The sequence below is a fragment of the Anastrepha obliqua genome, chromosome 1 (genome assembly GCF_027943255.1).
Source record: "Anastrepha obliqua isolate idAnaObli1 chromosome 1, idAnaObli1_1.0, whole genome shotgun sequence".
Lineage (NCBI taxonomy): Eukaryota > Metazoa > Arthropoda > Insecta > Diptera > Tephritidae > Anastrepha > Anastrepha obliqua.
The window spans coordinates 70666616-70692625 of record NC_072892.1 but is presented as its reverse complement, the minus strand read 5'-3'; the positions used below and the strand labels follow the sequence as shown (position 1 = coordinate 70692625).

The 26010-nt window shown below is 37.5% G+C and overlaps 2 protein-coding genes across 2 annotated transcripts; one reads left to right on the top strand and one right to left on the bottom strand.

The window, feature by feature from the left end:
* Positions 1 to 60: 60 nt before the first annotated feature.
* Positions 61 to 15876, top strand: LOC129253353 (circadian clock-controlled protein daywake-like). The gene is made up of 3 exons (XM_054891697.1): positions 61 to 179; positions 15124 to 15607; positions 15675 to 15876. Exons 1-3 carry the CDS (start codon positions 107 to 109, stop codon positions 15874 to 15876), a joined length of 759 nt encoding a protein of 252 aa, XP_054747672.1. The 5' UTR covers positions 61 to 106.
* Positions 15877 to 22258: 6382 nt separating this feature from the next.
* On the bottom strand, positions 22259 to 23296 carry LOC129253504 (uncharacterized). Its single transcript, XM_054891918.1, has one exon. It carries the CDS (start codon positions 23294 to 23296, stop codon positions 22259 to 22261), a length of 1038 nt encoding a protein of 345 aa, XP_054747893.1.
* Positions 23297 to 26010: the final 2714 nt, after the last annotated feature.

Below are 26010 nucleotides of genomic sequence, written 5' to 3'. Positions count from 1 at the left end.
CACTGTACCGCGTAAAGTGTGTTGCTTGATAGGCGGAAATACGCACATACAAATTTACAAAAAAATATAAGTAAAGCGAAGAGACAGCAGTGTGCCTTCATTCAAAATGAAGTTCTGTGTAATTCTAATTTTATTCGTCTTCTTTGGAATTTGCTGTAAATTTACAACTGGTGATCTGCGTGAGTGCTTATAGTTGGGAGCATCCGTTTTTGGAATAAAATCATGATTATATTTAAATTAACACGACTTATAGTGTTTTAAAAGCCTCCAAATGTTTAGTTTTCGTATTTTTTATTTTTTGAGCTCAAGGCCTGGTCGACCTCTATTGAATTTTTTATGTTATTACTAACCAGCCTAGTGTTTACCAAATAAAATTACGAGAATTAAATATTTCGATAAAAATAAAAAGTGTGCTAATTATTTTAAAACTTATTTGATTAGTATTTAATTTTTAAGCAGTACAACAATTTGCTTTTTATAAAAGTAACGGTTTTGTTCTTCTATGAATTTCTTGGGCTTCTAACTAATCTTTTGTTAAAACAATTTTCATGTATTTAAAGCAAAAATGCAATATTTACTTCTAATTAAAAGCTGAAGACACTCTTCGAAATCCGTGTTGGTGAAAAAGTGAACCAATCGTCAATCGCCTAAATAGCCTATTTAAGTAAATAAATAGGAAATTAAAAAAAAAAATTAAAAATATTTAAAAAAAAATTTGTTCTAAAAAGTTTTTATTACGTAAAAAATTTACTTACACGTAAATACTATTTTTTAAATAATAATATAAAAACGTATTTATAATTTCTTGTTCATTAACACTGTTCGACAAAATCAAATTTGTTCCAAAGTACCAAGGTTCAGGTGATGGATTCTATAATAATTGAGGGAACAAAAAATGTACTTCTTACTTTAGGGACGCATATTTATGGTAAGCCGGATAGGAAACTGTGTGATCCCTACATTCTAGGTATATGATGTATTCTGCACTTCTGTGTAAAAAATAACCGGGAGCATTATTTCTGGAACATGTTAGCCTTCTAACTCTGCTAGATCGACCTTTTTAATCTATTTTGTATGGAAGTGCTAAAAAATACTCATAATATAGAGATGTAACGGGTTGAAATGTACCACAAACATTTTAGTATTAGCCTCTGAAAGCTCTTAATTCAATCCAAAAGTAAAAATAAGGTAAAGCTTAAAATGTGCATACGAGTATGTTGAAATTTTACCAAATCAAGTTTTGTAACGACATAAAATAAAATTTAACTCCACTTTAAAACGAAAAGCAAATTGTGAACACTAAACGCTAATACGCGAATATATGTGTTTTCTGATCCCTCCATCAGAGTCCATAGTCCGAACTTTGTAATCTTATTGTGTTGCACAATGCAATTGCACTGAAAATAAATAGCTTTTTATCTTGAAATTACTGAATGACAGGAGTAATGGATATCGTAACTCAAAAATGAAATGGAACAGAAAATAGTTTTTTGGTGTGAAATGTCACTTCGACAACGAGCATACCTGTAAACTTAAAATTGGTTGATCGATACTTTAGGAGATATCGATTACTACAACCATTTACCGAGAAAATAATGGATATAAAACATATACTATCCTGATTATGTATTATATTTGAATTGATGGATTATTAAGCATTTTAGTAAGACATTTTCAATTTGGTTAGGTTAGGTTAGGAGCGGATCAATCATATAGTTAAAATAAGCAGCTGCCTAGGACGGCACAATTCTAAATATTAATTCAGTTAAATATATAATAATAAATCAAAACCCATTAAAATACTCAAACCCATTTTAGAGAAAAAAGTTATATAACCTTGTTTGATTGTGAGGACTTGTCACATGAAGATTTCGAATTGTCAATTAACCAATTAAAAACTGAGAGTGAAATTTTTACATACTCAAATCTTGTTCCTTCATGTCTCTTTTCTGTTCCAATGCAGATTTGATCTTAGAAAATATACAGAAGTCACACGGTCTTAAGGCGAATGTTCTAACCCTGGTGGGCTGTTGTTGGCTTTGATATAGCATGTGGAATGAGCAGCCGCATTGTCTTTTAGGAGCACCTATGACTTTTCTTTGCAAAATTCGAGTCCTTTCTTCTTCATTATTTTACGAAATTCAGCATGAACGTTAAGGTAGTACTACTGATTAATTTCATATTCCGGAAATCGTTAAAGGTGCGCAACAAAGAATGTCGAAAAAATCATCATCTTTGCTTTGAATTTTATCATGGAAGAGCTTTCGGGGTATTTCACGCTTCGGTGGTAGATTTCGCAAAACTCATACTCCTGTATAACTGTTTTTTACCACATTAATGGTTTTTCAATGAAGATTTGTTACGCTCCTGTGTTTTAAAAGTGAAATTTGTCATTTTTTGTAAATTTTTTTATCGGATTACTAGTTTTATTTCCAGTCTGATGTTACGGAATGTACCACGTCCTATATTTTCTAACTACATATACAATTTTGACCCTCCGTAAACACAAATTTAAGCCCTCTTTATTTCGTTAGTAAAGAAAACGACTATGTTTTTACTTTATAAGTTCCTGCTGCGCGATGGATAGTTTTTGAATTCGGTAAACTTTATAGTATTTTTTGTTTATTTATATTAGTTACAATTAAAATTATAATTAATTAAGCACTAGCTGCCAGGCCTATCGGCTTAGAATGTATATAAATTACAGGAAAGATTAAATTAATTTATGAATATGTATGTTCTTACAAAACTCAAATATTAGATTAATATTTTTTTCTTGTGGGTATGTTCATAGTTCAAAGGGGCTGAGATTGGAAAAGGAAATAGTTCTGGATTTTGCGAAGAGGGGCCAATCTTTGAGAATATGTGGAATAGTTAAGTAAGCACTGAGGCAAAATTTACATGTTGGCTGAGGTTCCTTATTTAACAAATGAGCGTGTGTTAGATTAGTGTGGCTCAATCTAAGGCGAATAAAGCATTTGTTCATGGCTGTGGTTGTAGTGGTTGGGCGTCTGACTGCAGTTCTGTTAGGGTTGTATGACTTGTAAGGGTGAGAATAATTTGCCCATTGTATAGCGCATCGTTGGTATACAAATTTAGAAATTATTTTTGCCACATCTTTTCTGGAGAAAGGCATACAAGTTACTAATGGGGCTTTTGAAGCTAATTTGGCTGCTTTATCTGCGTGCTCATTTCCATTAATGCCAGCGTGCCCAGGAATCCACATAAATTTTACTCTTTTGCTTAGTTGGATGATGAGCTCTTTTGTTGTAGAAATTGGTTCAGATGAGTTGCTTGCTGATTTAACGGCTTCAAATACTGAAATACTGTCTGTGCACAAAATGAATTTATCTTTTGATGATTTAAGCAGAAGCAGAGCAGACAAAATGCCTTGCACTTCTGCGTCAGAAGCCGTTGCAACTGTGGGTAAGATGCCTCGCGCTAGTATCTTACCATCGACGTCAACAACTGCGAAAAATGTACCATGAATAGATTAAGATCCATCAGGGAATAATATTTGCCAACCTTTCTGTAAAAATGGATCAGTAATTTGCCAGTATAATTGTCTATAGATTACTACGTTAGTGCTTTGTTTCGCATGAAGTGTGAGTTCGTTGAGAAAAGATTTTTCGTGCATTAACCACGGAGGGTGCTTCCAGGTAGGAGAAGGTAAAGGTGTGATGTTTGATTTACAAACCACATCAAGTATACAAGTCAGAGCGGATGAGAGTTTCATGCTGCGTTTCCGTCGTTTTAATAAGGTTTTCTCTTTGAATAAAATTGAGTTGCTTGTTGAATAGATAACTGCAATTTGACGGCATGTAATGTAATGGATCTGATCTTAAATAGTGAGAAAAACACTTTCCGCCAACAAATTTTCGATGCGTGTGGTCCTGAACGCTCTGAGATTTGATCTTAAAGCTGCTTGATAAGGACCTTTGATGAGTGATAAGTGTGATTTTGCCCAATTGCCATAAATTGCGAGCTCATAGTCAATTTTTGAAACTAAGGTTAGTTGGGTTATATTGGGGATGGTATTAGTATGTATCTGGCTTTTATTAGAGGAAAGGTATTTTATGAGGTTAAGTCTGGCAGCTGGACTACTTCTTAAATAACTACAATGTTCCTTAAAATTATGCTTAGAATCAAAAATTAAACCTAGTATTTTAAGATGATTCATATTTTCTACTGAAAAGTTGCTCATTTTTATTGAAATGGGGTCACAAAAACGTTTCCGACACACGTGTAGATGCCTGCACTTTTCAAGTGAGAGTTTCGCTCCAGAGTTATCCGGCCAGTTGATTATCGATGATACAGCTTCTGTAAAGTGCATAAGTGCATCTTTCGAGTCCTGCTGTTGCATGTAAGGTATAAATCGTCTGCATAGAAGCAGTGGTTGATATTCTTTTGGGCGCAAAGTATTTTGCTGAGGTCGTCGAATCAAGAATAATGTTGTTGAAAGGGGGGAACCCTGCGGTATACCATTAGAAAGTGGATGGATAGAAGACTGTATATTGTTAACTCGGCTATATATGGACCGTGCCGTTAGAAAAGATTTAATCTATAATATAAAAATGAATCGCAAAATGTGTTGGTAAGCGCATAACTCAACAACGCATGGACCAATCTTAACAATTCTTTTTTTAAAATGTTCCTGGAAGTGCAAGGATGGTTTGTACGGCGAGGAAAATTCGAATAATTTCCGGGAAACCCCTAAAGCAGCCCTTTTTTCCCATACAAATATTGCGCGTTCGTGTGTGTGTGCGTGTTCTCGGTGGAGGATCTAATGCATTCACACAAAAGTGATAATATTCTTTCTTTTGTTTTAGTTTCAGAACGATTTAAGGAATGATTTCATTCACAAACCTTCTATAATCTACCGACCAAATTCAAAATTCAAAAAATGTAAGAGCCATAGATTTGATTGGCCTCGCAATATTCTTTATTTTGTTTTAGTTTCAGAACGAGTTAAGGAATGATTTTATTCACAAATAGTTAAGTAAATTCTAAGAATAATCATGCAGGGCTGAACAAATCCAAATATATTTTAAGAATAACAAAAGATAAACATTTAATAATAACAAAAGACAAACATATTTTACAAGATCTACGGAGCAATCATAACCCGTTTGGTGGTGCAATGATTTTATTAGCAGGAAATTTTCGTCAAACAATGCCAGTGATTCCACGATCAACGTCAGCTGATGTACTCAATGCATGTTTAAAGTCCTCTAATTTGTGGAAACATGCCAAGGCATTACGCTTAAGCAAGAATATGCGTGTCGAGTTGCAAAATGACCAATATGGAGACATATTCTCTAAACAACTCATTGACTTTCCTCAAAGTTTTTGTTAGTTAACTCGATCAAAAGATTAACTTATTCAAAAGGTGTTTCCAGATGTTGCTCAAAATTACCGAAACCATGATTGGTTGAGCGAAAAACATAGATGTAAATGAATTAAATTTCAAAATTCAAGAACAAATTACAGGCGAATTGAGGATATATAATATAATATAAATCAGTTGAATCGGCTACAAACCAAGAGGATGTCGTTAACTATCCGCCTGAATTTTTAAACTCGCTGGATTTACCAGGATTGCCACCTCAGAATCTTCAATTAAAGGTTGGATCGGTAGTTATAATGTTGAGAAATATCAACCAGCCGCGTTTTTGCAACGGCACACGGTTAGCGATAAAAAAACTATTGAACAACGTGATAGAAGCAACTATTCTGAAAGGAAAGTGTAAAGGAGAAGACGTTTTGATACCACGCATCCCAATGATTCCGACTGATGTGCCATTTGAATTTAAACGACTATAGTTTCCAGTGCGGCTTGCTTTTGCTATGACCATAAATAAGTCCCAGGGGCAATCACTAGGTGCTTGTGGTATTAATCTAGAAAACCCATGTTTCTCACATGGTCAATTGTATGTTGCCTGTCCCCGTGTTGGAAAACCATCAGATTTGTTTGTATATTCACCAGGTAATCAAACAAAAAACATTGTGTATCACAAAGCACTACAATAAAAATAAAACAGATTTTTCTTAATAATTATGATTCACTTGATTTACAATAAAGCGATTACTGAAAATATTTATGTACAATATATACATTTTATTTCATTATTCTTTATTATATCGGTTATTAACCCTATGTTAATAATAATTATAATAAATAATTAATTATCTCTACGTTTTGTCATTGAAGCACCCACTTTATAAATATTTGACACTTTTAGGTTCCACTATCCCTTTAGATTATTTTTCAATCAGGTTTGAACCTTTAGCTCCCCTCTTAGTTTGAAGCCATCTGGCAAATATCCTAGTCGGGATTTTAGTGGGTTCCAAAAGACCAAAGTTCGTGGAAGCGAAGATACTTATGTCAACCGAGCTGACCCTTTTCTTTAATTCTCCTGAACAGAACCGTCACCATGATGATAGGGCAGTGTGTGAGGGTCAGCAGAGTAAAAACGACTTAAGGTCGAAATATAAACAGCCACATTCAAAATCTATTTGACAGAACGAAGTCTTTTGGGTCCGCTATTGTAATTATACATTTCAATTTGGGGACTGACTAAGAATTGTGTTTTTAGCTGAATGGAAAGTTGAAGAGAAATTTAAATCATTAGAAATAGAGGACCAGTGCTTAGTAAAAGTTTCTGCGTTGTCTTTTTTTTCCTAATCTAGATAAGAATAGCTAGAGAAACACGTAGGGGATTTAAAAAATATTTATTTTTGTGGAATTAGCAAGCATTTGAAGGAAAAAACTCTATTTTGGACTAAAAAAACGGCACTTAAATAATTATAACAATCGTTTAAATTAATCTATCGAAAATCCCCTACGCTCTTCTCTTAAGAAGGTTATTATACGGACGAAGTGAAAAACCTGATTAAAAATATTTAAAATTGTTTGAGTTATGCTGCGTGCCAATTTCAGAAAACGAGTTTTGAGAAAAACGCGTTTAAAGTTTGGAAATTTGGAGAAGTCGTTAGGTAGCAGTCACTAACGCTTGGTTAAAAGCTTAAAATATTTATGAAATAAACTTCGGTAACTTATACAACTTTTTGTTCTGTATTTTAAAAGGTTCAAAGAATTTTTTAAGCTTATAAAAAAAAAATCAATTTTTTGAAATTTCTACAGTGATGTTACCCCTTAAGTCATTATAAGAGGAGGATTTTCGGTAAGCTCTCCAAGCACTCTGTTTAACCTTACTTAAAGATTTTAACTCGGGGGACCACCATGGAACAGTCCTGATAAATTTTTTGCGAGGGGTACAGGGAATGGATTCGTTGGCTGCTGTGCGTATTATTTTTTTAATGACAGCAGCTTCGCAGTTCTTAATATTAGGGGGGTATAAAATAGATAAGTCTAAAATTGTATTCTGGAATAGTGACCAATTAGACCGTTTTGTGTTGAACAGTGGAATAGTACGATGAGGAGTATAAAGATCTACTGTGACAGAAGTTATAGAAGGGAAATGGTCACTGTTGTGTAAGTCGTTAATGATGTACAAATTGCACATAGGAACAATTTGAGAGGAACATAGCGATTCATCAATGTGCGTTAGGGAGTTGTGGGTACTGTGGTGAGTGGGCGATCCATCATTAAGAACAGAGAGATTAGATGATAAGATAAAATCTTCAATGTCTATGCCTTTTGCCTTTTGATTTGGTGAGCCCCCAAAAAGGGCTCCAAGCATTCAGATCACCAACTATTATCACTGGGCCATTAACTACATTTAGTAATATATGTTTCGAAGATCAGACACTATGATATTTTGTTGTGCAGCAATGTAAATGGAAATAATGGTGAATTTTAGTTTTAATTTAATTTCGGCGGCGATTATAAGATTATATGGAATGCTTTTTTGTATCAACAAAGCTGTACCCTGCTTAGCAATAGTGTTATAACTAAAGTTTGTGAAAATGTCCATTATATTGCTTAGGTAATATTGGAGTTGAGCCGTATTTGCAGTGAGTCTCTTGGAGACAAATTATCTTAGGGGATTGCTCTTTAATTAATATTTCTAAATTTGACTAGTTATTATAATAGCCATGAATATTCCATTGCAGAATGTTCAGCATCAATGTTATTGGAAGAGAAATTAGCTAATACACTAATTCAAAATGTACACTTAATGTAATCTGAATAGTGAGTTAGGTTAGGTTAGGTGAGGTTGTGGCGGTTGTCCATTGTAGGACACACTCAGGCTCATGGTCCATTGAGATGTCGCATGGGGAACTAGCTCTTATCCCTCCTGAAACCAATGTGGTCTATTCAAAAATTTCGCAAGATCCTTAATTTTGACAGAGCCGAGGTCTTCTAATTCGTTAAAGAAACGTCCGCCCGAAATGGCGAGTCTACGTCTGAATAGAGCAGGACCGTGACATCTCTTCTTAGTAGAAGTTCTGTGTGTTTAGCATTGAGAGTCGGTCACATCTGTCGGGCTATTTTGCAAGTGGCTTCGTTACGCCATCTTTCATTCGCTACTCTTACAATTTCCTCGCGGATACGTAGTCTATATGTTTGCAAGGGTATACCTATATCATTGTCTACGTGCTCATCAGCCAATTTGGTACCGATTTTCGCTAGTTCGCAATGGCCAGGAACCCATGCTATCATTAGGTGAAATGACTCAGTCATCTTGTTAAGAGATGCGCGGCATTTCATGGCTACCTTGGAGGTTGTCGACTGTTTTGTGAGAGAATTTATCGCCGCCTGGCTGCCAGGTATCGTATCACACCGTACCAGTGTCGCGGCTTTCATTATTCCCATCAGTTCGGCCTGAAAGACACTACAGTAGTCGGGAAGCGGAAAACTGAAGGAGATTATCAGATGCTCAGAATATACCCCTCCGACCACCCTGCCATCCGTGTATACATGGATGGACTCGCCCTGTCTTACTACGTCCTGTTCCCGCTCATCCCTCGAGGGTAGGAGGGTCACGAACGTTGTAGTGGCAAATATAGACGGAACCGCATAGTCCACCTATCTGGGAAGCCCCAACGTGCCATCCAGGATTTTACCGTGTCCATAGTCTGTGTTTGGCCACTTACTTAGAGGGCTCAGCCTTATTGCTGCACTGCGCGCAGTGTACTTTGCCTGCAGGTCCACCGGAAGGAAATTTAATATCGCCTTCGATGGTGTGGTTGACATTGCACCGGTTATGAGAACAGATGCAAGTCTTTGGACCCTGTCAACTCTCTTAATGTTCACGCCCTTCTCCAGGGCATACCACCATTTTGCAATACCGGTTTACTGCTGTATACAACCAGTGTATCATTCTGAGTTTCAAACCCCATTTTTTCCCAATGAGCCTTCCGCAGGAGTATAGCACCGTCGTAGCTTTGCGTACTCTATCTGCGACTGTGAGCCTCCAATTTAGCTTCCTAACCAAGTCCTAGATACTATTTAGCGTTTTCTGTTACCTTAAGGGGTTTCCCCCTAAAAGTATTTGTTGAAGAGCAGGTGTTCTACGTTTTCTGCTGAACAGTATCTAGTCCTCGACTTTTGCACCATAGTGATAGTCTGTTGAGAGCTCTTTGTTGAATATCACACAGTTGGAAGGTGTTTGCCAGAGATGGCTATTACAATATCATCGGCATATGAAGATATCTTACCTCCCATTTTTTCCAGTTCCTGAAGTAGGTTATTGACGGTCAGGCTCCACAGAAGTGGAGAAATGACCCTGCCCTGAGGTGTACCCCTGATCCGTAATTTCTTAATGGATGTTTCACCCAAATCTGCGCGTATCGTCCGCCCGACTAGCATTCGTTCTATGAGCGAGACGAACGCTCTGTTTACTCCCATTTCCGTTAGCGACTTGGTAGTTGCTTCCGGGTGTATGTTATTGAAAGCACCCTCTATGCCCAGAAAGACAGCAGGAGTGTATTCCTTATAGTGAAGTGATTGCTCAATCGTGTCGCCTAGTGAGTGGAGTTCTGTCTATACTGATTTGCCTTTGCTGTATGCATGTTGAGAAGGTGATAGCTTGTTGCTAATCTTTCCTTTGATGTGCCAATCCAGCAATCGCTCTAGCGTTTTTAACAGGAAGGTTGATAGGCTAATCGGCCTGTAGTCCTTCGGTTTCGTATGTGTGGTTTTTTCAGCTTTGGGAATGAAGACCACTCTTACTTCAGCCCATTTCTTGGGAATATAATTAAGTCGTAGGTACTGCTGCCTCAAAAATTGAGGCGAGTCTAGGTGCAATCATACTGATTGTGTGTTGCAGATCAGCGGGGATGATTCCATCTGGTCCCGGTGATTTATAAGGTTTGAAACTGCCAATGGCAAGTTTTATATTGTCCTCTGTTATAAAATCTATTGGGGGACTCTCTTCCTTGCATAGACAACCTGGAAAGTGCGTCTGCAATAATAAATATCTAGTGTCTGCAATAATTAATTTCGTCCAATTGCCGTCCTCTTTCATGAGGTAACTATGGTTGTTGTGGCTCATTGATACGACTTTCCTGTGTCTGCTAGTCTCAAAGTGCTTTCTATCTTTTCACAGAAATCTCTCCAAGACGCCGATTTTGCTGCCCTAATGGCACGAGTTGGTTCTCCTCGCTTCATTGTACTTAGTTCTGCATTCCCCTCTTAGGTCTGCTATATCAGTGGACCACCATGGAGGTTTCGGTTTTCCTCTTTTCGTCCTCGGAGAACATGCTGCTTTCACAGCGTGTTGAAATGCTGAAGTCAGTTCATCAACAGTGGAGTCGAGTTTAGCTCGGAGTTAATTTGGTATGTCATGCCAGAGATGTTGCTCGCTACTATGTTTTCAAACATTCCCCAGTTTGTGCGTCTGCGGTTTACGACCGGTTTGCACAGTTTAGTTGGTACTACAATGCTGTATGTTAAGTACCTGTGGTCTGAGAAGGAGTTGTCTTTAGACACTCTCCCATCTTTTATAATCTGTGCCCCCCGTTCGTTGACACATGTAATATCCAGAACTGCCCTCCAGGTAGGGGTGTCGCCTATATTGCTAATATGCAGATTGTTACACATGATGAATTCAAAAATGTATTCACCGCGTTCGTTGGTGTCTATACTACCCCAGACATGATGATAGTATTGGTATCTGCGCCCAGTATAAATGGGATGGATACCACGTCTCGTGGCTTCCTCGGCTGCACCTCTTAGGAGTAGTGGTGGGGGTGGTTGTACCGCATCATGTGCCATGTAGGACGAGGCAAGCCATATTGTCCTTCCGCAGGACTCCACTGAGAGTATTGCGTTATCCGCATCGCTAAATTGCATCAATAAGTGTACATTAATATGTTTTTTCACTAGGGTTTACCTTTGTCGGTGACATAGACCAATTTAAACTCTTTGTTGCTCAACCTGCAAACCCGATCTTTTACGACCCATGGTTCTTGGATGAGCGCAATTTCCTCTACTCTTTCAGCGAGACGGAGGATGAGTGCGGCTGAAGCCGCCTTACTATGGTGGAGGTTTATCTGTACAACCCCCACCATCGTTGGTAGACGTTGTTGGATGACAGCCAACCCTAAATACCAAATTTGTATTGAGTTACTTAAAGAATTTTGTATGCGTGACAAATTGTCTTTAAAATGTGAGTTTTTTTAATAAATGTGTTATGGATATGTACAATTTAATTTATGAGTTTTTTGTTAAGCGAAACTCTTTTGTTAAGGGAACGACTTTTTTGCTACATTTGAGGTTATGTTACAAAATCTTTTTGTAGATCTTTTCGTAAAAATGTCATTATGGTTTTTTAATTAGTATTTTCTGGTATTTTTTGCTTATTTGTACTATGAATACACCGCTTAATGCCCTATGCCCCACTAAGAATTGATGACCGGAAGAAACGATTTAACCTCTACTGTTTTAATTCGCATTCAGTAAGTTCAGACGCTTTTTAACATGCGTAAAAAGGTTTTCAATCTTAAGAAGAGTTGAGAGAAGAAGATTTAATATTCTTGCATAACCTTAAATGGAGCCAAAAATTAAATTTGCACTTTCAAATTATCAAATTTTATAAGAGGCAACAAATTTTCATTGGCACTAAAATCTTCTCAGAGGGACCTTTTTTAACCTTCTTTTGTTAAATAATATAGTTTTTTTAACTTACAGTTTCCGTAACTTTGAATTAAAAAAAAAGAAACAAACACGAAACTTAAAAATTTTCGCATTTTGGGTATAAAAAAGCTCTAAATTTATTGCGAAGAACAAATGGTTAGCAACACTGCACAACTCGGCAAACGTGACGTCACGCACTATTAATGGGCGCAATCTTCTTTCTATCATCATGTTGTTGTTGTTGTCTTTATTAAGTGAAAACGAATTATGTATAACAGCAACAGTATTTATTTGTTGGTTATTGTTGGTTTGAGGGTTGATAGTTGAAACTGGGGAGGAGGGATTAGAGCAGGTTTCTGAGATGTGTTGATGAATAGAATTAACAGTGGTATCAGTAGCGTCAGTATCAGTGTTGTTATCTTCTAGTGAAGCGCGTAAGTCAGGCGAACGTTTAAAGTCAATAGTTGGAGTGTGATTAGTATAGGGTAGGGATAGATTAGGGGGAACGGAAGGAGTGGGCACAGAATTGGTTCTGTAGTTTAAATTCTTAGTTTCTTTGTTGTTTAAATTAGAGTTTAGAGCAGTAGCAGTGGCGTAAGAAATTTCGCAATTGAGAGGGATATTTTGCTTAAATGTGCGTCGTGCTTCAAACATACTGCACTTATTCTGTGTTTTAATTCTCAAAATCTCTTTTTGTTATTGGAATATTGGACAAGAGTAGGTGGAAAAAGGGTGGGGCAGTTGGCACACATAGTGTGAGTGCAGCTGGAAGGAGTGTATGGGGGAAGATTACAAACCGAGCAAATAGGATTGTTGTTGCAATGCTTGAGTGTATGGCCTAGTTTTTGACAACTTTTGCATCGCATGGGATTAGGAAAATATTCCCTCACTCCGAGTTTATACCATCCTATATCAATGACCTTGGGAACCGTATAAAGGTTAAAAGTAAGACCCCGTATACAATTTTGTTGTTAGTTTTCTTTGCGAATTTATATACGCTAACTACACCCTGGCTTTTCAAGTCTTCTAATATTTCTGATTCTGGAGTAGGCATTCGATTTTTATCAAATATTGTGCCTTTAGTGCAGTTAAGATTTTGATGATACCAGATTGAAACTTTGCACAAGCCACCAAAAACCGTCGTATGAATAAATTTCTCAGCCACTTTTTGATTTATACAGGGTGGCTGATGAAAGCTGCTACCAAAAAAAATTGAATAACTTTTTTTCTTTTTAAGTTATCTGTTCCATTTTTGTTTTAATTTGCAGATTGATGTTTAAAATTTATTAAAATGGATAACTGGGACACGCAAACAAGAATTTGGATAGTCCGCCGCTATCACGCACTGGAGTCCGTAGTTTTGGTACAGAGAGAGTACAGGCGGATGTTTGGCGGCGATCCCCCGAGCAGATGGACCATAATGAGACTGGTGAATAATTTTGCTAAGCAAGGAACAGTCGCAAGAAGGCCTTATCATCGAAACCCATCAGTTCGGACGGAGGAAACGATCGCTGCTGTAGCTGCAGCTATACAAAGCAATCCAAGGGTTTCAACAAGAAGCTTATCTGCTCAACTTGGTGTCAGCCGACAGTCTTTGCAAACAATAATGCACAAAGATTTAGACTTATTTCCCTACAAAATTCAAATGGTTAACAAACTGAATGCAGCAGACTTGCCGATTCGCTTGGAATTTTGCCAGAAGATCCTGCAAATGGTGGAAGAAGACCAAAACATGTTAAACTGCCTTTTCATGTCTGATGAGGCTCATTTCGATTTAAACTGCAATGTGAACAAACAAAATTGTCGAATATGGAGTACTTCTAACCCACAGATACTCCACGAGACGGAATTGCATCCTCTTCGCGTGACAGTGTGGTGTGCGGTTTCTTCACGCTGTATTGTCGGGCCTTATTTTTTTGAAGAAAATGGTCACACCGTTACGGTTACTGGAGACCGTTATTTGAAAATGCTGAAAGAATTTTTCTATCCAGAACTACGCCGAAAGAGAATTCCTTTCAACTCTGTGTGGTTTCAACAAGATGGGGCAACGTCTCACATAGCCCAGACTGTTATGACAGAGTTGCGACGAAAATTTCCCAATACACTGATTTCAAGAAACTCCGAATTTCGTTGGCTCCCCAGGTCGCCTGACCTTACTGCACCTGACTTTTTCTTGTGGGGTTTATGTAAACAAGAAGTTTATAAAACAAAGCCAACAAATTTGGATGAACTAAAACAATCCATTTGGGCAACAATTGCGGCTATTCCTGTCGCAACTCTCAAAGCAGCAATGAACAACTTTTTACTAAGATGCCGCACTTGTGTCAACGAGCATTTAAATTCAATTATTTTTAAAACTAGTTAAGCTACATTTAATAAAATTTAATGACCTTCAACTTGAAAAAAAATAAATGAATTCCATACACTAAAAAAAAGTTATTTGAGTTTCTTAATGTAGCAAAATTCATCAGCCACCCTGTAGTTAAAACGAGGAGATTGCTATCACGGAGCATATTTACCGATTGGACCTCAGTACTGATCGAGTCCAATGCCTTTTTTTAGCAAATACACTGAAGTTTGCTAATGGCTTGTCATTTTCCGTGGATTTTATGACAATAAATTTGAGCTGTAGGTTGGTGTGACATTTATGGTTGGCAATTCAGGGAAATATAAATAAGTAGAAACCTTTTCTTTTGTTTTATTTTTTTTTACGTTTAGTTTTGGGGCTGGCCAGCATATCGCAGTCTTGCAATACACTAAACCCCCCCACAAGGGGAGGTGCGAAGTTCATTGATAAATACTACACTAATTAATTGTAGATTATTGAACGATCAAGTGAAAAAAGGTATTTGATATTTGATTTTATGAATGAGTTTAATAATGCATAGATATAGCACTTAACACACGAGAAAATTATCGACCGCACGAGCAATTTGGGAACGAGTCCGAATGAAGCGAGTGTTAGTCGATGACTTCTCTATAGTATTTAAATAGTATTGCTTATATGTAAAAGGTGTCAAAAGTTGTACAATTGACTGTCACTATTTATTTAATGTCTCTCTTATTTTTCGAAAAAATAGCGCCAGAAATAGAAAAATGCCACGCTGGCGATGTTGATTGTATTGCGAAAATTCTGCCTTTTATATTCAAAAACTACACTCATGGCATCCCTGAAATCGGCCTAACTGATATAGAAAAGTTATCACTCAGCGATGTTGTCATAACAAAAGCAGATCCAAAGTCGGCAGTGTCGCTTAATCTTGAATTTAAGAAAATGTACCTCCATGGCATAAGCAATTTGACCGTTCAACGAGTCATTGGCTTCGAAAAGGATCTACTCAATTCGAAATTCGAAGTGCATGTGACAATACCAAATTTGGTAGTGGATGGCGAGTACGTTTCTAGTGGTAAGGTTTTGGTGCTACCTATGAACGCTGCTGGCTATGCAAATATTCAACTAAAAAATACCAAGCTTAGCTTGAAACTAAAGGCCGACGAACTATGCAAAGATGGCAAGCAGTATATGAAGCTAAAGGGCATTAAGTGCAAGCTAACGCCAGATCTGTAAGTTCAATTGATTATTCTTTATGGAATTGGAATTATTTGAAGTGATATATCATTTTTATTGTAGATTGCGTTTAAATTTTGAAAATCTCTTTAATGGTAATAAGCAACTAAGCGACTCTCTGAACCAGTTAATCAATGAGAATTGGAAAACACTTTGGGCTGATATGGAAACGCAAGTAAATGAGGCGGTAATGAGGATAGTGAAACGCCTGTTGGTGAATATAGTGAGCGTTCTGCCATATGAAGATTTCTATCGAAAGGACTGAGCTTTTAAGGAAATATTTACAAAAAAAGGTCGTAAATGAAGATCAGTCAACTTTTGGCACACCTATTTTTGAAATCTATATTTTTTTTATAAATAATATAATAGTATTTTTATATTGAACATATTTTTTATTTACCATATACATCATTATTTATTGTACTTTTTATAACGGATGATCAGATTAGAAGTCGTTTTTCAAATAGGGGTTTTTTGACAGAGCACGCGAGTTACATATACAAACAGTTACATTGATTTCAAATCCAATGTACCTGATAAATTCGAGGAATTTGTAAAAAAAATTGATAATAGCAGTAACCAAATATCAGTTTCCGGCACGTGTCGCAATCCATAAAATTTCCAAAGAATAAATAATTTTTTATTAAAACAGAATCAGCAATTTTATTAAACCAATGTAATTTAGCATGTAAGAAAAACATAATTGTAAAATATACCGAGTAAGCAAATATGTACATAATATGTAGGCTTTGATTGAACCTTAAGTTAAATAATAAAATTAGTCTGTTTCTCGATCACGACTTGATCGGTTGAATTTTTGTATTAATTTTTTAAAAATTACTAAATTCTAATTAGTTATAAAATTCGCGTGACTACTGTAAAGTAAAATACTTTACTACTGTAAAGTTATACTAATACAGTTTTCATTGATGTTTTAACATTGCCTGAAGAGCAACCGGAAGCCACTCAAGAACAGCCATTACATCCATTGAAAACAACCGTTTGGTGCGGCCTATGGGCTGAAGGAATCATCGGCCCATATTTCGATGAGGCTGGCGCCAATGCAATAGTAAATGGCCGGAAATTGAAGTCCGTGATTTCTAGAACATTTGGCTCCATACGCCTGTGAAATCATAGATTTACTGCGTCGGCGTTTCGGTGAGCACTTTTTCTCTCGTCTCGGACCAGTGGATTGGCCTTTTTTTCCTTTTTGTGGAGGAGAGGGAGCATTAATAGCCAAAAGCCTATGTCCGAAGCCGTGGTGTGGGACTTTAACCCAACTACACCCCTCTCATCTCCTACGGTATGTCCTCCTGGAACTTTCCCGTTAAGTAGTACGTTAGGAGGCTGTTGTGAGTATATTATTACTCAATCATCTGTTATTGTCATTCACGTTATTCATGATATTTGCGGCCCTACACATGTAATTTTCCAGTTTTCTTCGTTTTCGCACATACAGTGGCTCAATAAAGAACTCGGACATATGTAGATAACATTCAGCTTCAAATTCAAAAGTTTTGTAAGAAATGCAAGTTTAATATTTTTATTTTTATATTTTTCTCTTGCGTATTCAAACAGGATTTTAAAAATAGTAATAATAATTTACAAATCCACTACCTCCTCGATATAAAAAAATTATTATGCAGCATTCGCAAGATTGATGTCAAGATATAAGTCGGACATCTGATACTATTGCGATTGTTTGGCACTTTAAAACGGGGAATCCCACAATTAATTTGCGCTCGGTGAACAGTGAAAAGAAAGAGCCAAACGTAATAAATTAAAATAACATTTTAGTTGCGTTTGGTTGAATAAAAGTCCAAATTATAAACATGGGTAGACACGTGGTCAATTGAAATCAAAAATTTAATTATTAGTCTTCATGAAAATTTAATTATTAGTCTCATGAAACAGTGGATAAACTCCGTTCGTCTGTACACGACGTGATAAAATGTTTCAAAGATACAAAATACGTGGAAAATAAGAAGAAATCAGGACGACCAAAACTGTTTTCGGATGCAGGTGAACGGTGAATAGTGTAACAAATTAAGGCAAATCCAAATTTGAGCGCTCTTAAGCTTGCAATAGAAGTCGCCCAACACCTTAATATTAACTGCAACCCCGAAAGTATACGTATAGTGTTGCGAAAGTAACTTCTGCTCAAATATGAACGAGATGTTATCAATAAAACGGTCCGCGGATGACATATGGCAAAAATAAATTTTTTGTTTTTTGGTAGGACTGTTATAAGCTTATATGGCAAATTTCAGCGTGATATGTCACATAGTTTGTTTTCTGTGCTACTGTAAACAAGTCAAGCTCGAGTGTGTTCTTCGAATTCTCTTTTATGACTTCAATTGTCTCAAAATGTTTTCCACGGAGCGGCAACTTGAGCTTGGGAAACAGGAAAAAGTCACATGGAGCCATATCAGGCGAATACGGTGCTTGCGGAACGATATTAACATTATTTTTGTTCAAATAATCGCGAACAAGACGTGATGTGTGAGCTGGTGCATTATCGTGATGCAAGAACCATGACTTGTTGTCCCACAATTCCTTCCTTGTAAGACGAATATTCTCACGCAAACGCTTTAAAATGTCTAAATAATATTCAGCGTTAACCGATTTTGCGATTTGTGCGATTTTCAAGCACAATTTCCTTTACTTTTCCGATGTTTTCGTCGTTTACTGATGTTGCTGGACGACGTGCATGAGGCAAGTTTTCAACCGAAGTACGGCCCTCTTTGAACGATTTGTACCACTGGAAAACACGTGCACGCGATAGAGCAGAGCCCCATAGGTTGTCTGCAACATTTTTAAGGCGTTTGAAGCCGAAATTTTGTTGGAATAACAAAATTTCAAACAAATTCTTTGTTCAACTTGAATTTCCATCGTTAAATTCGAAGAACACACTCGAGCTTGACTTGTTTACAGTAGCACAGAAAACAAACTATGTGACATACCTATCACGCTGAAATTTGCCATGTAAGCTTATAACAGTCCTACCAAAAAACGAAAAATTTATTTTTGCCATATGTCATCCGCGGACCGTTTTATTGATAACGTCTCGTTCATATTTGAGTAGAAGGTATAATTATAATGGAAGAGTTGCACGAAAAACTTTTCATCAACGAGATTAACCGACAAATAGAATAAAATTCACAAAGCGTCATGGGGATAAGAATTTCGAGTTCTGTAAGCACATTTTATTTCCAGATGAAAGCAAGTTTAACATACTATATTTAGGTCTGATAGACAATCATATGTGTGGAGAAGACCTAATGATGAGTTGCTGGGGAAAACTTACATCTGACAGTTAAGCATGGGGATGGGTCGGCAATGGTGTTTCATTAACGGCAATATGGACCACAATACCTAACAATTATTTGGCCCAAAAGTGCTGAGAAGTTGGGAATTAAGTTCAATTTCCAGTACTATCTAGACAACGGTCCCAAGCATAAGGCATTTGAAACACCTCCGCAATCTCCAGACATCAATGTAGTTGAACATATGTGGGCTTATTTGGAAAACCAACTGAAAAAGTATGTTATTAGAATAAAGAAAGACATAGAAGATCTATTAAAGAAGAGTGTGGGAAAATAGATCCTTTAACATCAAATCCATGCCAAGAAGACTGAATGCTATGAGAGGTAGTATGAAACGTTTTCAAGATGGAATCTGTGTAGGTGTGCTTTGAAGCAACCGTGTTTACTGCACACGTGATACAAAAATCAATTTCTCCGTGTTTTTGCTCAATCCACCTCGCAATGCTTGGAATCATTTCAACGGTCCACCTACCTTTCTCGGATTGCTTCCAACGTATCTGCTATTCTTCAATTGTTGCAGCCTTTCTTCTTTTTTAGCCACGGCTTCTGCCCAATGATGTTATGTAACTTGTACGCCTCAACCGCGAGAAGGTCAATGGGCAACATTCCCGTTATTACCTGGATTCCATCATCTGAGAAAGTGCGATAGGCACTAGCTACTCTCAAAGCGCCAAGTGTTGGCCCAGATTGGTGCTGCGTACAGAATCACTGGGCTTGTTTGTGACTGTTAACAGGAGTTTCCGTATACTTGCGCGAGGGCTGCCAATATTACGCATTAGTCTAGATAATGAGTTATTTATTCTTACGGCTTTTTCACTGACTGACTGTAAATTATGCTTAATAGTTATTTTCGATTCATTGAGTACTCCCAGATATTTCACGTACCCGTCGTGTTGTTAGTAATACGACTTCAGTTTTTGAGCTGCAAGTTCTAACTTCACATTTCCAAACCATTTTCTAATTCTAACAGTTGCATCGTTGCACAACGCTTGCGGCACGTTCAGATGCTTTCCCACTTCCACCATCGCAATGTCGCCCGCGTACCCAATAAGGGTAGCATCTTCAGGAAGCTCAAGCAGTTTCAACTTTTCTCTGTTAATACTCGTAATAATAAAAAAGCTCATACATCCCTGACACGTGCTCGGGTCTATCTTTTACTTTTGGTTACTTTGGTTTGGTTTGCCTGATCAGAGTTCAGAAGCGCATTCGTGTCTCAGCACTCATGCCACTGTGGCGAATTATATTTTTTTAAGTACATGCAGTAAGGGACTTCGTTTGTTTGGGAACCATCATCAACATCAATAATAATGACAGCCTTGAAGTCCAAGGGAGCCAACAAGTACCACTGTCCATCAGACCTTTAGCCAACAAGTACTACATTAGATTGATTAGAGAGCTGAGCAAGCTCCAAACTTCATAAGACGGGTTTTGATATGTTTGACGTTCTGCCGAAGATTTATGGCCTTGGGCAGGGGGAATATAGCAGACGATGGAACAATGAGCTATGTAAAAGGCGATATGAAGTGAATAAAGGTCATTGACTTCCCTCTTTTTCTTCTTCTTCTTCCTCCTCTTCATCTTCATCTTCATTTCATCTCGTTCTCAAACTCAAAATCATGAGCCTTTTTGTTTTTAATTCGTTACTTTTTGTCGAAAAGTTTCACTTTGAGTGTTTCAAAATTAATAACTTTAAAGATGTTAAAAATCAAGAATGCTGTAAAAAAATTTTTAAAATTACCACCAGCGGTTTAGGTGAGTTTGCAAACATTTTGGAAACATATCCATAATATTCGATCCGCTATTTTGAATTTGTTAATTGTGACCACACTTCCGGATTAAAGGACTCTAAATACGAAATCATAACGGATGTCCAATTAAGTTTGTTTTTGAAACTTTCAATTTGTATAATTTTCCCCGAGTTTCTAGAAATATAAAGTAACAGCACCTGATTTGGTTAAGTTCTGGTTATTTTTGTAGATGAGACGATAGGAAGAGCCGATAGCGGGCAAGAATCGCTTAAATCGAGTCTGGAAAGAGCTGAGTAAAAATTGCCCATCCGTGTTTTTTCACCAAATATCGTGAGATTCTTTTCTTGCTAGAAATGTTGTACAAAAAATTATTGATAAGGTGGCTTAAAGTATTTGCATAATTACTGATGATTGAGCTGGAAAGTGAAGCACGATTTTCGATTTAGGTGACTAAAGTAAAGGGTGTTTGTTTTAGAGGTTAGGTTTTCAAGTTGGCACTACTTTTTTCGTAGATGGTCTTTTTGACAGCTGCCACTTGATTTATGCTCAGTTTGGTTTGCCATTTCATAATGAATAGACTAACACCTGAACAACGTTTGCAAATCGTGCAAATTTGGGCCCAAAACGAGATGGCCACCGATCCCGATTTTCACAAGAAAATTTTGTTCAGCGATGAAGCTCACTTTTGGTTGAATGGGTATGTCAATAAGCAAAATTGTCGCATTTGGAGTGAACATAATCCACAAGCCATTGCTGAGACGCCGTTACATCCTCAAAAAGTCACTGTTTGGTGTGCTCTATGGGCAGAGGGAATCATTGGTCCATATTTCTTTAAAAATGAAGCCGGCCATAATGTTACAGTCAATGGAGAGCGCTATAGAGCCATGATTAATGACTTTTTCGTGCCTGAATTGGACGATGTTGATGTGGACGACCTTTGGTTCCAACAAGACGGCGCTACATGCCATACAGCCAACGCAACAATCGATTTATTGAAGGAAACTTTTGGTGAGCGCGTTATCTCGCGCCGTGGACCTGTGGCGTGGCCTCCAAGATCGTGCGATATAACACCGCTGGACTATTTCTTGTGGGGCTATGTGAAGTCGCTTGTCTACCCAGATAAGCCCGAGACGATTGACGTCTTGGAAGAGAATATTCGGCGCGTTATTGTTGACATACGGTCCCAATTGCTGCAAAAAGTGGTCGAAAATTGGGCCTCTCGGCTGGAATTTATTCGAGCCAGCCGCGGCGGCCACTTGCCCGAAATCATTTTTAAAACATAATGGCAAACCCTTATCTTTATAATAAAGCTAAATTCTTGGCCATAACATTAAATTATATACGTTTTATTTCATCTTGAAAACCTAACCTCTAAAAAAAACACCCTTTATAATACATACATACAAAAAATAATAACGAATTCAAAAATATGTTCGACTAATAAAATTCGTTTTTTTTTCAATATTATTTATGGAAAAAATTCTAAAAATATTCTTAACAAAAATTATTATTAATTGATTGGAGAAACTTGTTTACGTTATACACTTGCATATATAGTAAAACTTAATCATTTTCAAGTGCGGCCACGATTAGAGTAATGTCCCTGCTGCTGAAGATCATCATAAAAAATATGATCATTGAAAATTTCATCTCGATGATAATAGTTTTGGAAGCCGTGTACTTTCTCTCCTTGTTTATAATCTTTGTGTTCGCCAAAATATTTTTCTACGTTTCCTTTAGGAACCTTACCCACCATTGCCCGATCTCTAAAATGTTTGCTAAGCGTTTCGATGGCCTCTTTTGTGCCAAGATACTTTAGAACTGAGTCTGTTGGCATTATTATTTTGTCTTCTGTACTTGTCTTTTTATATGTGTCATAATCGGCGTACTCTTCATCAGACTCTGATTTCGCGTCTGCCTCGTCACTTTCCATAGCCGCTTCACCTTGATTTATGGCTTTATTTGTTTCTTTTGATTGTTCGTCCTTTCCTTCTAACGTTTCTTCTATGTTCTCAGTAATTGGTATTACCTTTGCCAAAATGTTTTGATTCTCTCGGGTACCAGCCAATTTTTGGTCTGGAGGTTTCAGGTTCTGCAATGCTGCTCGTTGTTGCTCAACTGCTCGACTATTGTCTTTTTTCACAATTTTCAAATGTTCAGCATAGTAAGGGAATTGTGATAGTCTTTGGAGTTTTGCATACGGGCAGTTAGATTCGGCCCGTGTTCGTACTGGTCGGACGATTATCATATACGGCGGCATCTTAAGTCTTTTGGTCATCCTCTTAGGGTTACCTCTATATTTTCGCGACATTTGGTATTTTATTTTTGTATGCAAAGGACTCTTTGTTGTTGCGTTTTTCATTTCCTCTCTATAATTGTTAACAATCACACACACCTCCATATTCTCCGGCGCTGGTATAGTAGTGGTATTTTGGTATGGACACTGAAGAATGTGGTACTCTTGTGGTATAGATTGCGTGGGTTTCGCAGGCAGCTTATAGTAGGCATGCAAATTTCGTTCTACGATTATTGCCCGTACGATGGCCAACTCCTGCAAGAAGGTGATAATTATCCTTCCCGTGATGATGGCGATATTCAAGGTGGCAAACATAGTAAGCGAAATTCACTATGAATTTTGCTCTTGCCACAAGCGCTATGAGTACTGATTTGGTCGTATTGCGCTTTCTGGCTTTTATGGGGGCCATTTATTTGCATGTATATAGAAAAGCAAAAATAAAAATCACTCTCAGTGGGGCTTGCGTAGTAATTGAATTTTGCGGTTTTTGCTTTAGCGCTTTCGTTGACAATGTTAATGCCAAACAGTTTGAAGAAAAACTGTCCATAGTACTAAATATGGTAGGCATTACAATGACATTCATACCACTCACTACAAATTTTTTCGTAGCTTTCAGTTTTCAAATTATTTTTGTTTTTAAATTTGCCCCTATTAAGATGGGATACAATATTTAAAGTTATTCCATTTGGAATATTCAAAGTATGGCATTTTTAATTGGTAACCGTTCAATTGCCTCACCCTTTACTTATACATTTGCGTTGTTATTAACTTGGTAAATATCTGACGTCATTCGACTATCGTATGGGTAATGAGTGAATAGGCTGAATATCAACTAGGTGAAGTTTGAATAAAAAGCCATATTGTTTTAAGTAAGAAACAATTCTAGATTTTCGAGACCCATTACATTTTCAATACTAAAGATGGAGCTAATGTACCCAACATTGGCCGAGTGCTGCCGTAAAATTATTAGTAACATTTTGACTCTTCCCGTCCTTATCAATCGCTTGAGCGCCGAATGATACTAGTAAAGTCATGTCCGGAAGCGTTTTGGCACTTCATAAAATCCAACAAGACCTGCGCGAGTCTACCAACTGCTGCTCGTCTGTATGATAAAGTAACGAACTCTCCTTTTGAGTTGGTCAATTTATTTGCGCAGTTATTTCAATCAAACTTGCTCCGCGATAGTGGTGACTCTTATGCTGTTCCCCAATCTGGTTAATTTTCACTCTTAAATTTTTTGTAATTCGTCTCTCTCTAGTGGGACCATCTCAGATGAGATTTCAGCTTTGAAGCCTTCATCACACACTAATGTGGACAGTCTTTCGTACTTCTCATTAAGAAGTGTCCCATCATTGCACTTCCACTAAAAATTATCTTTAATAAATCACTTGCAGTCGGAATCATTAGTGACAACAGTCACTCCCATTTTTAAAAGTGGCAATAAGAATGATGTGCGTAACTATAGACCAATGTCAGAGCTGTCCAGTACTTCCAAATTACTCGAAGCTATTATTAAAGAAAAAGTATACTCTGCTACAAAATGCCTAAGTTCTTCCAATTAGCATGGTCTGGTAACAGGTAGGTCCACTGTTTCCATCCTGACCGTTTTCTGTGAATATTGTATTGAATCATTTTCACCCGGACTTCAAGTTGATTGCATCCACACTGATTTGACCAAGACCTTTGACAATGTCTCACACATAATTCTTTTGTGTAAACTGGGCTCTCTTTGCTTTCCCTTCTGTGGTTAAAATCTTAGCTAAGTGAAAGGAGTTGTCTTGTTACAATTGAGAGGGAGTCTTCTGTCCCCTTCCTTTCCACTTCTGGGGTACCTCTGTATAGTGTTTGATTCCATAAGAAACTCAGAGGATGGGGTTAGACCCCAGGCTGACCTTAATGAACCCGTTTCTTGGTGTCTATATTCATGCATCTCTTTGAATTTTAAAAAATATTTTCAAATCACTCTATATTAAGTGATATTCTACAATCGTCCCATAATGCTCAATCTGTAGATGACATCAAAAACCTTGGAGTTGACCCTTACACAATAGAATTACTGTTTACGGCGTTTGTTCGATTGTTTAGGTTCGCGATTTAGTTTGAGTTTAACATTTCCTACTCATGCTAACCGGTGCCAGTGGGATACACCAAGTGAAGCCAAGTCCTTCTCCACCTGATCTTTCCAAAGCATAGGAGATCTCCCTCTTCCTCTATACCACCAGCTGGTACCGACCCGCATATTTTCCGAGCCGGAGCGTTTGTATCCATCCGGACGACATGACCAGCCAACGAATCTGCTGAATCTTTATTCGCTGCACTATGTCAACAGGGTTCGGCACTCGAAGTGTAACCAACTTTAGGCCGCTCGCGCAGCTGATGCACGGGCATCAGCTGTCTGTTAGTTGACTAAATGACAGTCCAGAGTATTGTTTACAGGCGCGCGGAAGCAAGAAAACGAAAGTCAGTAATGGATTTCAAACGTAATAGTGTGATTGCATTATATTTGGCTGGAAAATCACAACCAGCGATTGTTCGTGAGCTCGAGTACCTTAATAAAGTTTTTGTTTATCGCACCATTAGTCGTTACAATGATACTGGTAGCATCGCTAAGCGTCACGAAGGTCGTCATCAAATAACTGCAACGTCACGTGAAATGGTTCAAAGAGTGAAGAAGCGACTTGAGCGATATCCCCGACGAAGTGCCAATTAAACAGCGAAAGAACTGGAAATATCTGACCGTAGCATCCGCCGCATACTGAAAAATGATCTTAAAGTCAAGCCTTACAAGAACCAAAAGGCGCACGATCTCACTTCAAGAGGCAACAAGTCAGACTTGAAAGAGCTAAGGAGTTGCCTCGCTTGGCGAAAGTGGTAAATTTCCGAACCTTAAGTTTTCTGACTAGAAAAATTTTCAAATTTAGCAATTCCTTGACTCCCAAAACGCCCATTATGCGAGAATTTGAGTCATCGATTGACCACCAGGAGGTAGCAACCCCCACAGGTAATGGTTTGGGCCGCTGTAACCGCAG